This window comes from Lepidochelys olivacea, assembly GCF_965140295.1.
Source record: "Lepidochelys olivacea isolate rLepOli2 genome assembly, chromosome: 9".
NCBI classification, from domain to species: Eukaryota; Metazoa; Chordata; order Testudines; family Cheloniidae; genus Lepidochelys; species Lepidochelys olivacea.
Window position 1 is genome coordinate 34,280,564 of NC_140419.1, and position 14,546 is coordinate 34,295,109.

General features: G+C 39.5%; 1 protein-coding gene across 29 annotated transcripts in view; it reads right to left on the bottom strand.

Annotated features, from left to right (window-relative positions):
- Window positions 1-14,546, bottom strand: part of LOC311526795 (uncharacterized protein) — a 316,378-nt gene that overhangs the window by 169,821 nt on the left and 132,011 nt on the right. For 2 of the 29 annotated variants that reach the window (XR_014713134.1, XM_084640205.1), the window contains one exon: window positions 48-4,309. The exons of 26 other annotated variants lie outside the window; for them this stretch is intronic. Coding sequence is in view for 1 of the 3 variants with exons in the window: in XM_084640205.1 (XP_084496331.1) it covers window positions 4,205-4,309 (105 nt within the window). In the remaining 2 variants the exon portion in view is untranslated. One more of the 29 variants, XR_014713135.1, reaches the window with a different exon arrangement.

The following is a 14,546-nucleotide window of genomic DNA, read 5'->3' on the forward strand; positions in this document are numbered from 1 at the left end:
TGAGGTTTCTAAATTTGTTTTCATTTTTCATGAGAGCAAAAACAAAACCTTTCAAATGTTTTTATTGAAACAGAGTTGTCAAAATATCCTTTTTCAGATCAAAAACTGAGCTTTGAGAGTGAGTGGAAATACATCCATGTTTAGTGGTTAGCAAACTCACCTAGGATGTGGGAGACCCAGGTTCTAGTCCCTGCTCTACCTAATCAGAGCCAAGTTTATCATCCCAGCACTAACAATACTTTTGACAAAATTTAAATTTCATGTAAAACATTCTGACCAGCTGTAATTTTAACTCATTCACCTTCTCTATAACACCACCCATTGAGGACAGATGCCCTCAGACCATGAAGCCAGGGTTCTTCTGGATTCCTCATTGTTCCTGGCTGCCCAAACAGCTATGATGGTGGAAAATATCCTCTTCAATAGGAATTCTCACATGCTTAGATTTAAGCAAGTGCGCAAGTCTTTGCAGGTTGGTGGCTTTAGCTTATTACAAGGCTACAGTCTCTGTTTGGAGTTTGTTTTTTCCACAAACCAGGATACCCAATATAATCTAGAAAAATGAGGGACCATCTCTAGTGCAGAAATACAGGAAGCTGAATACTGAAGTGAAGTGATTATGACAATACCAACAGCACCTTAAATTCAACAGCTTTAATGCTACTTTGTAAATCACACTCCACAATGTTAACACAACCCTTGACTTGACTATTGAGAAAGGACTTCTTATGCAAAAAGGAAAGTTGAGAATAGCTGACAGTGTCAATATGCAGCACAGTAATATTTAGCACTTTATATCTTCAGAGTGCGTTACAAACATTAATCCCCACACCATTTCTGTGTGGTCTTACAATATACATTATTGCCATTCGTCAACTGGGAAACAGAGGGTTTAAGGGATTGTCCCAAGGTCACACAGAAAGTCATTGACAGGGGGGTTCCTGTTACTCAATCTAATCAATCATGCTGATTCTGTTACAATAGAGGATACTAGTCTTTAATGCATCTCATCAGAAAAAAAGAACTTGCCCAAAGTATTTGCTGCATGTTATCTAATGGGGGTGTGGAAATTGTTGGAAAGTTTCCCACATGTTGTAGCTTACGCTGATGTGGCAATTAGAAATGGATTAACATCAGAAGATCCTCAGATTCACGTATCCTCCCACCCTTGTAACTTTTATCTCGTCTTGTGGGTTAAAACCATAAGTGCTGAGTCTGTTTGGATTTCCGGAACACCGAAATTCAGCAACCCTTACATCAGAGGGATCACTTCAAGTATAATATCAGAAGTAGATGAGTTTTATTGTCTTTACTCTGACTCTCTTTCCTCAATTCCTAAACCCTTAGGTCAGTTCTTGAAAACCCACCGAGCTGTCGCGCCAAATTTAAATCTTTCTAGTAATAGTTACCTAGTTAATTTTCTTGCCACCCCTGTTGCTGCACTACTCCACTCTAAGATCTTTCCTCTCCCATACTTGGAGAGTCCAACAGCCATGTCTTATGATTCTTTTCCAGTAGAAATTTTTGAGATGTTCTGGAAAGAAAAAGTATCAATACTATGATATGGTTAGATTTCAGCTCCAGGCTGTCACTATAGTATCTGCCTTTGTCCTCTGCATTGCTATCCACACTCTGGAGCTGGGTCCTGTGCCCACTGAAATCACTGGCAAAAATCCCATTGACTTCACTAGGAGCAGAATGTGCCTTTCTGACTCAGCAGTACCTAAAATGTATCGCATGATCTGGGGAAGCACTGCTGAGGGATATAAAACGTACTATAGGGGCACAGGGCAGGGAGCGACCGATTAAGAATGGAACAAATAGCACAAGGTAAGGATTCAGGAAAATAAGGGCTACTGTATCCTGTGCAATAGAAGGTTAGGACTCAAGTTTAAAGTTGCCATGCTTCCTGTTGCCTCACAGAGAAAGCGAGAGACCATCTGCAGAGGCAGAGAAAGACAGACTATCCAAGCCAGTCTAGACAGCAGCAGCTCTGTGTTTACTTAATAAATTATTTATTTGTAACTTAAAATAGATTACTCTGAATCTTACCTCAGTCATCACTAGACTATGACAGATTCCCTCTGTACCACTGTTTAACAGAATATTTATTGTTGTGGTTTTTTTTACTGAAATGAGTTTTGTTGCTTTCAACGGGTAACGTGTTCTGGATTGGATTTTAGTGTCCCATTCAGCCCTAAATGTACTCATGGGAACCATCAGGTGAGCACAAAAGTTGCAAGGAATCCACAGGAGAATCCATCTTCTCATGAAGCAGCAGCAGCATTAGACACTACCATACAGGAAACCCTGGTTTAAGGAAACGCTGGTAGTTCTGACCCTCAATTTCCCCCAGGGACAGACCTATGAAGACCCAGGCACTCTTATACAGGCTAAATTCAAGAGAGTGCAAGGTCTATACTCTGGCCAAATATTGACAGCTGTGGAAGAGTTGCTCTAGATGTCTGAATTAGTAAGAAAACAAAAATATTCCTTTGCGCGCTCTCTCCCACCCCCTCACTCGCACCCTTCCTCCGTATTTGGTGGTGGGGGGAAAGTGTTGTTGAACCTATTGTCTGTTTGTGTTTATTGCTCTTTTATTTTCCATCTCTGTTAGTAACTGTTCCAAAATACTGGCTTTTTTCCATATTAGATTGTTGATGGTTAGCTGGGTGCATCTGGGGCAAAATAAAAGAGCATGAAAGGAAGCCAAGGAGTTCTTGTCTCACCAAATACAGAATATACACAAAATGACATGAAAAGAGCCAGGGTTGTTTAAGACCCATTGCTTTACAATAGTTAGATTTTGTGTTGTCCATGGAATATATATTTAATCCCCTCTCATAGTAGTAATGGATTGATGCACTGGACATTCTTAGGATTCATTATTAGAATTTATTGAGCGCTGATAGTATGCTCCATGGCGTTGTGCAAAGCAAAGAAAAGTTAGGGTGTCCGTAGCAATAGAGGTAGGCTATGCTGGGGAATAGATGCGGATGTTAAACCAATTGAGAACCAAATGTTTTTTAGACCTATAGAAGCAATTCTCAGAATTCATAAAGACTGTATGAATTACTTGTGTGGAAATGTGTGGTGTTTTATAACCCTTCTAAGGGAACCAAATGGGTCCTACTAAAATAAGTCTTTTTAGCATAGACAAGGCCAGAGAGGTCAAATCCTACACTCAGTTACATCCAGGCAAAGCCACTGATATCAGTAGTTCTACTGGTGTAAAAAGAAATTTTGAGCCTTGGGGTTTTTGTTTGTGGTTTCTTTTTTAAAATAAAGGCAAAGTTTGTAGTGGGCTATATTTTATTTCACTCTTAATTGGGACTGTAAATTCTGGAAATTGATCCAAAACGAGCATCACAATTATAATGACAGCTGGTGGTGCTGATAGAAGTATTTGTATGATAGTTTCTCCCTGTAAAGTTTCCATCTGGTGTGACATCTCCACTTTGAGTTCATATAGTTAAAATACGCTACTTTATAAAAACAGAAACTGAACATTAATTCCTTCATATATTTCTCTGGAGTATCCAAATATTTTCATATGAGAATAATTACACTAGCCAGCCTAACCTATTTCTGTTGAACACATCTGGTTAGAATAGTTTGTCACGATCCACAGACATTTTCCCAATATTTTATCGTTTTGAAACACAGTTTTCATTGGCAAAAACTGCAGTACATGTCACAGACTGGGGGGAAGGAGGGAGGGTTGTGTGAAAGTGAACCTGTGAAAAGGGAGGTTTTAAAAATTGCTGTTCTGCAAACGCTAACAAAAAAAATCTGCTTCACAGGACAACGTTTTCACTCCGATATTGGTATGCAGCCGCAGTTGTGCTCTTACAGTATCTTGCAGCAGGAACCACAATACCTGAGAAGTTAAATTGAGGGGAAGATGGTCCTTGGTTAAAACACAGGCCTGAGATTCAAAGATGTGGATTCCTTTCCCAGCTCTGTTCCACATTTCCTGCATGACATCAGGAAAATTGCTTAACCGTTGTGTTTACATTCTCCTATCTGTAAAATGGGACTAGTAGTACTTCCTCTTCTCCACATTTTGTCTTGTTTATTTATTTTGTAAGTCTGTCAGGGCTTGAATTGTTTCTTATTAGATAGAAGTACTGCTCCTAGCACAGTGGGTCTCCAATCTCGGTCGGGAACTCTAGGCACTATGGTAATACAAATATTATAGTGCTTAGTTATCCTCTTGGTTTTGTACATTATCGAACAGAAACAGCGAAGAATCATCATTTTCTTCTTCATCATCATCTTCATCATCATCAGGGGGACAAAGGCCAACCTTTGATGGAAACAACGTAGATATCAATGAACCACTGGTACATGGAGCCAAAAATGGTTGCTGCAACCGCCTTGTCAGACGTGTGTCAGTGTCAGAAAGCAGCACCTTAAAATAAAGGTTGCATGAGAAGTGCGTACACCACATAAAAATACATCATACAGGTAAGAGAGGACAATGTAATGCACAGCTTGCGGAGTACAGCTATGTTTGTTGGTGTTCCATTCACAGAAGCTTCCTGAAGCTCATTCATGTTATCCAAACCTTATATACCACCCCACCCCCCGCACCCGAAACAGACACCTCAGATTTCATAACATTCCTCCTCTTCCCAAATAATCCCACTCCCTTACAACAGGCTCCAGCTCCCTCGGCATTTAAAATATTTTTGTGGGTGTTATCCAACACATTACTACTCACATCCAGCTGTCAGAGTCTAGCAAACACACACACAAAACACACACCTGGTAAAACAGTAAGGAGCGAGCTGAGCCCTGATTCTACAGCACTAAAATAGAGGATGTTGTAATCGTACCATTAAAGCTATAAAGAAAAACTTAGTTGAGCATCTTGCTTCAATTAACTAAAACCCTTGAAATTCATCAAAAAAAAAATCCAAAATAGTAATCCTCTTTCGCCATCCATGTGAAATCACAACCCAAGGGATCCCACAAGGTGGGAGTGCTTCCAACTCCTATTGATCTTCCATTGCTTAGCATCTCATAGGGTCAGGTTCTATGAAAGCAAACCAGGAGAGATTCTTTCCCGTGAGGCATTGACACACACAATCAACCTAGGAAACTCACTGCCATGTGATGATTCACAGACAACAGTAGGATTCAAAAAATATTTAGAAATGTATATGAATAAGAATGTTTGCAGTTATACTAGCTAAGAGAAAGCTGTATGAAGCACATCAACCCTCATCAGATCAGAGACAATCACTATTTGCCTGCCATTAGTAAGAAACTCACCTAATTTCCCATCTTGTGGGGTTTTAGTATCTGGTAATGGCCACTGTCAGAGACAGGACACTTAACTAGATTAACTAATGGTCTATCTGGTATGACAATCTTTTTATCAGTAGTAGTCTCAGAGTTCATTTTCTAATCTTGCCTATACCTGCTCAAATGAGATCAAAATGTGGCCTGAGCAGATATTAATAGTACCACGGAAGCTTTTATTTTTTGCACTTAGAGTTCCCATGTCCCTTTAATATTTTTTGCCTGTTATACCACCTTTCATTGGTAAAAGTATTTTTAAAAACACAGATTGGCAGTTATGTTAATTTCAAATTTACAAATAACTACACAGCATAGGATAATCCAAGATTAAAAGCGGAATGAACCTTTAGTGACAGACTACAGTAGAATGGAATACCTATTTTTGTCATTCTGGCCTAGCAAATCTGTTACCCTCCCAATTATTTCAGCATCTGTGCAGCATTTCGCCCTTCAAGCCTTAGAATATATAAAGCGCCCCTCCTATTTCAGGGCCTTAAAATGATGGAATCAAATATGACAATGGAGGACAGCTCTGATGCAAGTGTGGAGGTGAATTTGTCATTCCAGTTTGTGCTCTGCAAGGAGGTTGGAGAACAGACTGTGACAGGTCATTGCGTAAGAAAAGCACCAGCTGACCCTGGTTTAAAGGGACAGCTGTGTACACCACTGCTTTATAATTGCAGGTCCAGGTCTCCCAAACAGGCTCTGTGCTGACTGAGCAGACTGGCTCCAAGTCAACAAGGGGGAAGCAAACAATTGAAAAGGCATTTCATCATCTGTGCTCTTCAAAATAGGAAGCATCTTTACACTCGAAAGAAACGCTTAGTAGGTCTTTTCATCAGATGTCAAACTGAATTACTTTTTTACTGAATTACAAATAGCTTTGAAAAGTCTATGTTATTGACACTGCTGGAAACTGCTCTGATCACAACAGATTTCGCATAGCAACTCAGAACCTTTCAGAACACAAGCATTTTAAACTAATTTTTGTCTGATTTTTTTTTAAAGGAACACATATCCATTGATGTATCTGAAGTCAGCACAGTCCTCTGCAGTAGAGATTACTTAAGCTATTTATATTGCAGTAGTGTTTAGAGGCCTCAGTCAGGGCTTGGGGCATTATTGTGTGAGGCATGCATCATGAAAACACCAACAAAATTACAATCTAAGCATGTGACATGATACCCATATCTTGTGTTTGTCATGACTTTTTCTACGTACTTCACGATTAAATGCAGAGAAGTCCACCTCCCTTTTGGCTGCAGGCAGCCGCTATTTTATGTGCACTGCAGCCTAACAGAGGTGAGACGCATACTGTGTACTCCCTCATGGAGATTTTACTTTGGTTCTTTCTTGTTTTGTTGTTTACTTAAAGTAAAGGTCATTCTGACTGGAAGTATATAGTTGCTCTTTATGTATGGAAAAACAAAAGAGATTGATAACACTTGAAAAGACTCTGCCATGGCAAAAGGGACTATGTTCTCTATTATGATGTCCTGGTTTTATTGTGGAATTTGCCCAAGCTATGGTACCATGTAAGCTACCCAAGGCTGAGACTGGGTTGCTCAATTTAGAGGCCCACAGATACATTTGCTAACCCAAGCTATCTTAAACTAGGTAAGACACATTGCCTTCTGAGTGAGTCGAGTATTGGCATAGAAAGTGCCATTCAGAGGAGGGTCAATGTTAAGGTTCTGATGCTATTTAGAGAGTAAATCTACTTCAAAACACTGTTTATTTGAATAGCCCAAAATCTATAGCTAGAAAGTCCTTAATCAAAGAATCTCATTCTAACTAGTTTTTTAAAAAGTCTCTAACCCAGAACGCTGACCAACTTGACCTTTCTCAGGAACTAGAGATTTGATATTTGATATCTGTTTTTGATAGCTTATCAGCAAGTAAGAATTGTTGTTCACAATTTAAGACCTGTATTATGACCTCAGAAGGAAGACAAATGTTATCAATTTCCTGGGCCCATCCCCAAAGTTCACACAGAGTGCAAGTCACTTCACCTGCATAAAGTGTGCATAACCAGGCTTTCTGGGGGGGGGAGGTAAGAAGGTGCCAGGGAAAAATCCATCCCCCAACTTATATTTTAGATACTCTTATTACAGGTGGATTGTATATCAAACTTTTGCGTAGCCCAGTGGGCTAACTTACCTCTATTACAGTCTGTGCTTTGCATTATATTCTGCCTTATTGTATTCAGCAGTAATGCAAGGAACCTACCGGCTTGTATCCTGTAAAACATTGGCTTCAGCAGTTAGCATGAGACTTGAGGCCTGCAAATTTTGGCATAGATAAACTTAGGTAACCCATAAGTTTTGAGGAACTGAAAGTAGAATGTAAGGGGGAATTTTGTCCATAATGACATCCGCCAACCACAGAAACATGAACACATGCCAGCTTCTGGAAGGTTTTGGATGGAACATCCAACTACAAGAGTACCATGGCAATGAATTGATATATATGATAATGGGGCAAAATCATAAATATACTAACCTATCGAAAAAGGATATCTTAACATTAGTAAGGGGAGGAAATACAAATAAGGAAGAGTGGAGAAACCCTTACTGAATATGCATTAGACATGGTAACATCAGCGTAACATATTATAAAAGTGGCATCCCAGCCTGTGGGCAGTAGGAGAGAGAGATGTAGCCCTTGGCAGGGACTAGAATGATGAGGCAGGTGACGGTGATGAGGAAGATAATGGCTAACATTTCAGGTTGTTCTGCAAGGGATGGTGAAAGTATGGATGTTCAGATATGCTTTCTATATGATTTCTATCTACCTTACTGTGTTAGAGTGTGTGCGACATTGATAAATGTATTAATAAATTATTTATTTGTAAATATAAAAGAGTTCCCATAGTGTGAATGTGGGCACCTGTGCACATCGGGGTTCCCAACTATACAATAATTTTCATAAAACTGGGCCTGATTTTGGGACAAGAACCTGTCTACTCTCAAAGGGTTAACTGGGAATTCTTATTCATAAGCTATAGATCACATTACATTTGCTATGAGCAGCAGACATGTGTAGGATAGAGGCTTCCACTGGAGATATAACTTCTCATTCTACAAGAGCATTTATTTATTGTGCTCCCTGTGATATGAGAAAAGTGACACACAGCTGAGACAATAGCAGAACATAAAACTTCCTTTTATATCTGATCGTATTTCAGGTTCAAGCCTCAGGTGTAAGAACACTGAAGATGCATACACTGTATGTCATGACTGAATGGGGATTTTTATGAAGCTTTCTCTAGGGGAGAGCTGGTTAAAAAATGTTGACAACATTTTTAATTTCAATAAAAATGAAATGGATACATTTTGACCCATTTCTTAATCATTTCAGTGCTGGAAGGTTTTGAATATTTTGCTCCTGATCCAGTAAAGCATATAAGCATGTGTTCAACATTTAAAGTACATATCCAGTACCACTAAAGTCAGTTATCAAAACCTAGTTGTGTAGGTTAGCAAGTGAATAGACAATAGAGTTCCACTAAAAGGTTCTCTTGTGGTCGTATAGAATATTTAATTGGGGAAAAAGTCAGTTTCAGCACTGATTTGCAGACAGCTCCTTATTTCTGACCCGACTAATTCTTCTCCAGTAGATCTTATTTCCTACATTAGAATAATTGCTAACAGAAAATCTCAATGAAAATGAGACCTAAACGAACACTGTAAAATATTTTATAAGTGTTTATACACATTTCTAGGAGTATTTGCTTTGTGTGCTCACACCTTGCATGTTTAAGTCCCACTAATATTCTGGCACTTCAGGTGTTATTGGCAAAAAAAATTGATGGGAAGTACATTTCAAAGTTGCATGCAAGAGACTGTGGAAATCCATTTTAAAAAATGTGCATTCACAAGTATCTGCACCAGAAGTGTTTAATGAGAGAGGAGAAACAATACCATGTGACTTGTCTGACCAGTCAAATATTAGTTAGTTCCTAGAGTAAAAGGGATTGGGTGGGGGGAAGAACTGTTAATTGACTAAATTTGAATAATGACCAGTCCTTTTCAACATATTCATAAATGATCTGGAAAAAGGGGTAAACAGTGAGGTGGCAAAATCTGCAGACGATACAAAATTACTGAAGATAGTTAAGACTCAGGCAGACTGCAAAGAGCTACAAACGGATCTCTCAGAACTGGGAGACTGGGCAACAAAATGGCAAATGAAACTTAATGTTGATAAATGCAAAATAATGCATATTGGAAAGTATAATCCCAACAATGCATATAAAATGATAGGGTCTAAATTAGCTGTTACCACTCAAGAAAGAGATCTTGGAGTCATTGTGAACAGTTCTCTGAAAACACCCTCTCAATGTGCAGTGGCAGTCAAAAAAGCTAACAAAATGCTGGGAATAATTAAGAAAGGGATAGATAATAGAACAGAAAATATCATGTTGCCTCTATATAAATCCATGGTACGCCCACATCTTGAATACTGTGTGCACAGGTGGTCACCCCATCTCAAAAAAGATATACTGGAATTGGAAAAGGTTCAGAAAAGGGCAACAAAAATTATTAGGGGTATGGAACGGCTTCTGCATGAGGAGAGATTAATAAGACTGGGACTTTTCAGCTTGGAAAAGAGATGGCTAAGGGGAGATATGATTGAGGTCTATAAAATCATGACTGGTGTAGAGAAAGTAGATAAGGAAGTGTTATTTATTACTTCTCATAACACAAGAAGTAGGGGTCACCAAATGAAATTAATAGGCAGCAGGTTTAAAAGAAATGAAAGGACGTATTTCTTCACACAACGCACAGTCGACCTGTGGAATTCCTTGCCAGAGGATGTTGTGAAGGCCAAGACTATAGCAGGGTTAAAAAAAGAACTAGATAAGTTCACAGATGGAGGATAGGTCCATGAATGGCTATTAGCCAGGATGGGCAGAGATAGTGTCCCTAGCCTCTGTTTGTCAGAAGCTGGGAATGAGCGACAGGGGGTGGATCTCTTGATGATTACCTTTTCTGTTTATTCCCTCTGGGGCACCTGGCACTGACCACTGTTGGAAGACAGGATACTGGGCTAGATGGACCTTTGGTCTGACCCAGTAGGGCCATTCTTATGTTATGTTCTTATGTAGAAAATACAGTCTACTTGCAAATATCTGAGAGAAAAAGGGGCTTTAAACTAATGAATTATTTGCTGAGCTATAATTAAAAATATATTTATAGAAATAATAGCTATCAAAACCTGTGTGTGGTCCCTTTTTTGTGCTCTTTTTTACTCCTTGTGCAACTCAGTGCAGAATGGGTAGATGATGATTTGGGGAATCTATATACAAATAATGAATTCTGGCCCATGTTATGAAATTCTTATATCAAGAAATGCCTCTATGTGCCTGTGGAATCCACTATTTGCTGACAGGGCCTGAAGCATATACATACCATGTAAAAGACAGAGAAGAATTGAGCTTAACAACTGTAATCTGCCCGAAAAATGGATATAATAAGGAGGTTGGCTGCAGCTGGGAAAACCTACTTTCTCCAGCTTGTCTGCTGGGAGGGGGAAGCGGAGAATAGAAAATTCCCAGACAGGAAACAGAACCAGGAGACAGAGGTGACAAAGCAGGGGTTTTAAAAGGACTCACAGGAGAAAGAAAGGGGAAGGGTTATGGAAGGACAGGAAGCTTTGGACAAGAGAGTGAAATAAACAGGTATGCTTCCATAGCCCAGAGGTGTGTGCCTGGTTTGATTGTAGGGTCATCCAAGGTCAAAGCAAGATAGCTCAGCTAGAAAGGCTCCATGATTCTGAAGCGTAATCATGAGCTGAAAAGGGAAGGATCCTTGATACCCTCCTACGGGCTCTTCCCAAGCTCAGAGAACTCTCCAGACGCTTTAGGAACTGAGGCAGCAAAATGCATATAGGTGCATTTATTATTTTGTATCAATCTGTGCATTTTTCATGATACTAAGTAAAGCATAATATTTTAAAATCCTGTGTAGTCTGTCTCTCTTTTGGCTCTCACTGTCATGTGCCCCAAAGAGGTCAATCAAGCCAGGAGACACTCGCTTTCAGTGGGATTCTGGGAATGTGTAAGAGCTGCTAGAGAGTCTTGGGGGAGTTTGTAATAGTCTCAGGACCAGGGTGAGGAGGGGGAAGGTGTGTGTCATAGAATCATAGACATGTAGGGCTGGATGTGATCGAGAGCTCATCAACTCTGAGGCAGGACCAAGTAAATCTAGACCATCCCTGATAGATGTTTGTCCAACCTGTTCTAAAAAACCTCCAGTGATGGTGATTCGACTACCACCCTCAGAAGCCTATTCCAGGGCTTAAAGTAACCTTATCTTTAGAAAGTTCCTCATAATATCTTATCTAAATCACCAGTGCAGCAGACATGAGGTCTGCATCTGAAATGCATGCCTAGAGGCTTAGGCTTAGGAAGGTGCCTAAACTCTTTGCAGCTCCAGAAAGCTAAGGGCATGTGGGATTCAGCATTCAGATCTTCCTCATAGTAGTCTGATGAGAGTCTGACAGGGGAAGCTTGACTACATCTATGACAGTCCATAGCTATGGCTGCCCATGGGTAGCCAGCTGGTGCACAAGAAGTTGTGCACAAGCAAAGTGTTACAGAAGATACCCAAGGAATATCCCTAACTATACCTCCACAGGTTTGGATCCTTTATGTATATACTCTTATATCATAGTTCAGTTTACAATGGGAAGTAGATAATGTCTGTGCTTTGAAGGTAAAAGGCACTATATGTAGTATAAATAGATAAATAACTCCAAACAGCATAGACACCACCTCCATACACCCAGGAACTAAAGTCTAACAGTTCCCTTTTCAGGAAGACACTTCAGCAGATGAATAGGCCCATTGCAATCAAAGCAACTACTCATGCACTTAAATTTATCTAGGTGCTTAACTATATTCCAGGAAAATCATTAATGGGAGTTTTCCTGAACAGACGCTTCAGGACCAGGCTGCAAATTTGCAAATAAGCAAACAGCATATTTTGAACAAAGTAGATAGAAAATTCTACTAGGGGATTTATACTGCCACATCTAAATAAGTTAAGTAAATTTTGGCAGAATATAAACATGTGAACAAACACTAACATTTATTTCGTTATTTTAAAATAATGGCTGTGTGACATGTTCATTCTCTTCAGCCTGGGTTCATTGAACAAAACTGTTAGCAATCACTTTGATGTCCACTCTCCGGAAACATGAATTTTGATTTGCATTCATTAAATAGTCTAATATTCTTTGGTTCAAAGTGAACTTTTGCCCACTTAAACACTGAAAGCCAGCTCAGCCAGGGACCTCTAAGCCACTTTATTTATACAAAACATTATAACAGCATTCTATCAGAACGGATTGTCAAATGTGCCCTTGAATATGTTTTAATCCACCAATTTGTTTCTTTACTGGTGGAAAAAATACCCTCCTCTTACAGGTTCTGAAATGTATTTAAATGCCAACATCCACATGCACTTTATTCATAAAATCTTGATAGTGAAAATTATTTCCTTGACAACGTATCCTGCTGTTCCACATAGAGCGTAGGTCAATTAATAGCATGGAAAAGAGATTTCATTTGAACAAGGCTCAGGTAACTCTCTCTTCCCTCCTCCCTCACCTCAAATACTTCATTAATTTGTCTCCTTTTTTAAAAAATGCACCTACTTCCCCAATGCAACAAGTGCAACATTTCTTCCAGCTTAAGATGAATGTTCACAGGTCAGTAACCAAAATTTATTTAGAAAAAAAATCACAGCAATCACGTCACACCTGCGATAAATCATTCATTATAACAAGTTTAGCATGGTTGGATTACTCACAGTAGAAACACATAACTACAGAGATGAGGTGGGTTGCCAAGGCCAGTGTTGAAAGTCTGAGTATTAAGACCATGGAGTATTCCTTATGGAGATGTCAATGCAGTATTCTCTTTGCATTTTTATTACGTTGATATGAATCATTCATAAGTAAAGGATACTTAAAATTGGTTGTATAGTACCACTCAATTCAGAAAGATGGGGTAAGTCTAGAGTCATAGATTTTACAAGCCTGCAAGTGTCTATGCGTGTAGGTGCTGGCACATTTTAAATTGTATGCTCACAAAGGGTATCTTGATGGCAGTTATCACAAGTCACTGAAATGGAAAAACCTAGTTTTAAATTATGCTTTCACATAAAAAGTTATAGAATAGGTTTTGTCTGTCTTCTTGTTGCTCCAGTTAACCTAATCCACTCTACATGCTATACAATTTAGAGTGCAATAACAAAAATCTTACTACCAGCTCAGTTACCTGTGAAAATCAATATAAAAAACAAGACTCAAACACGGTGAAGAAGAGTGCCACTCAAAAAAGGCAACACTGAAGAATGCACTGATGAGCCAAAGGGACGTTGCATAAACCCCTTATTAACAGAGGTGGCCAGGCCCCACAGAGGAGAATCTCAGCTTTCATTTGTTTTAAAATGAAGTTTCTGGTGCTTTTCATTGTGAAGATCAGCTTGAAAACAAACACGTGGGTAGGGTTGAAAAGAATAAGCAGCTGGGCTCCACTTGTGCAGCAGGAGGCTGAGGAATAACCTAGGATCACTTCCCACACTCACTTTGTTCATCCAGTACCCAACAGCCATGGGGCAGCTATTTCACATCAACCCTCCACCAACCAAGGGATACCGTCTTACCCACAACTCCCCACACCAGCTGGGATAAGTCTTGAAGGGAGTGGTTTGGAACCAATACATTTTTGAAGGACATTAATAGTTTTTTGGAAGAGAGGGAAAGCAGGGAATTCGGGTTTGGGGGGGAAGAAAGGAATAGCACTTTACCAAAGAAATGTTGCAAAATTGGAATTTTCCAAGTTGGAAAATTTGAGGTAACCCCTTGTTAAAATGTTAGAACACACTGTGGCACAATAGTGTAAGTCGTTCTCTCTGGGGACAGAATGTTTCATCCTCTGTGTTTCCTCCACCATCCCAGGACCTGAGTTGTGGTCTAAAACTAGACTCACATATATTCTTTAATAGCAACTTAACATACTCCCAACAGAATTTCTTTCAAACAAAATTTGGACTCCAACAGAATTTCTTTCAAAAGCCTTATTTTCCCTACAAGAAAAAGAGATAGACCTTAGGACAGTGGTGGATTTAGAGTTAGTGGGGCCCTGTGCACAGCTTCATTTTTGAGCCCCCTCCTCTTGACCCAGCCAAGAAAAAGAACATTCTCTCTTATCTCCTCCCCATTTT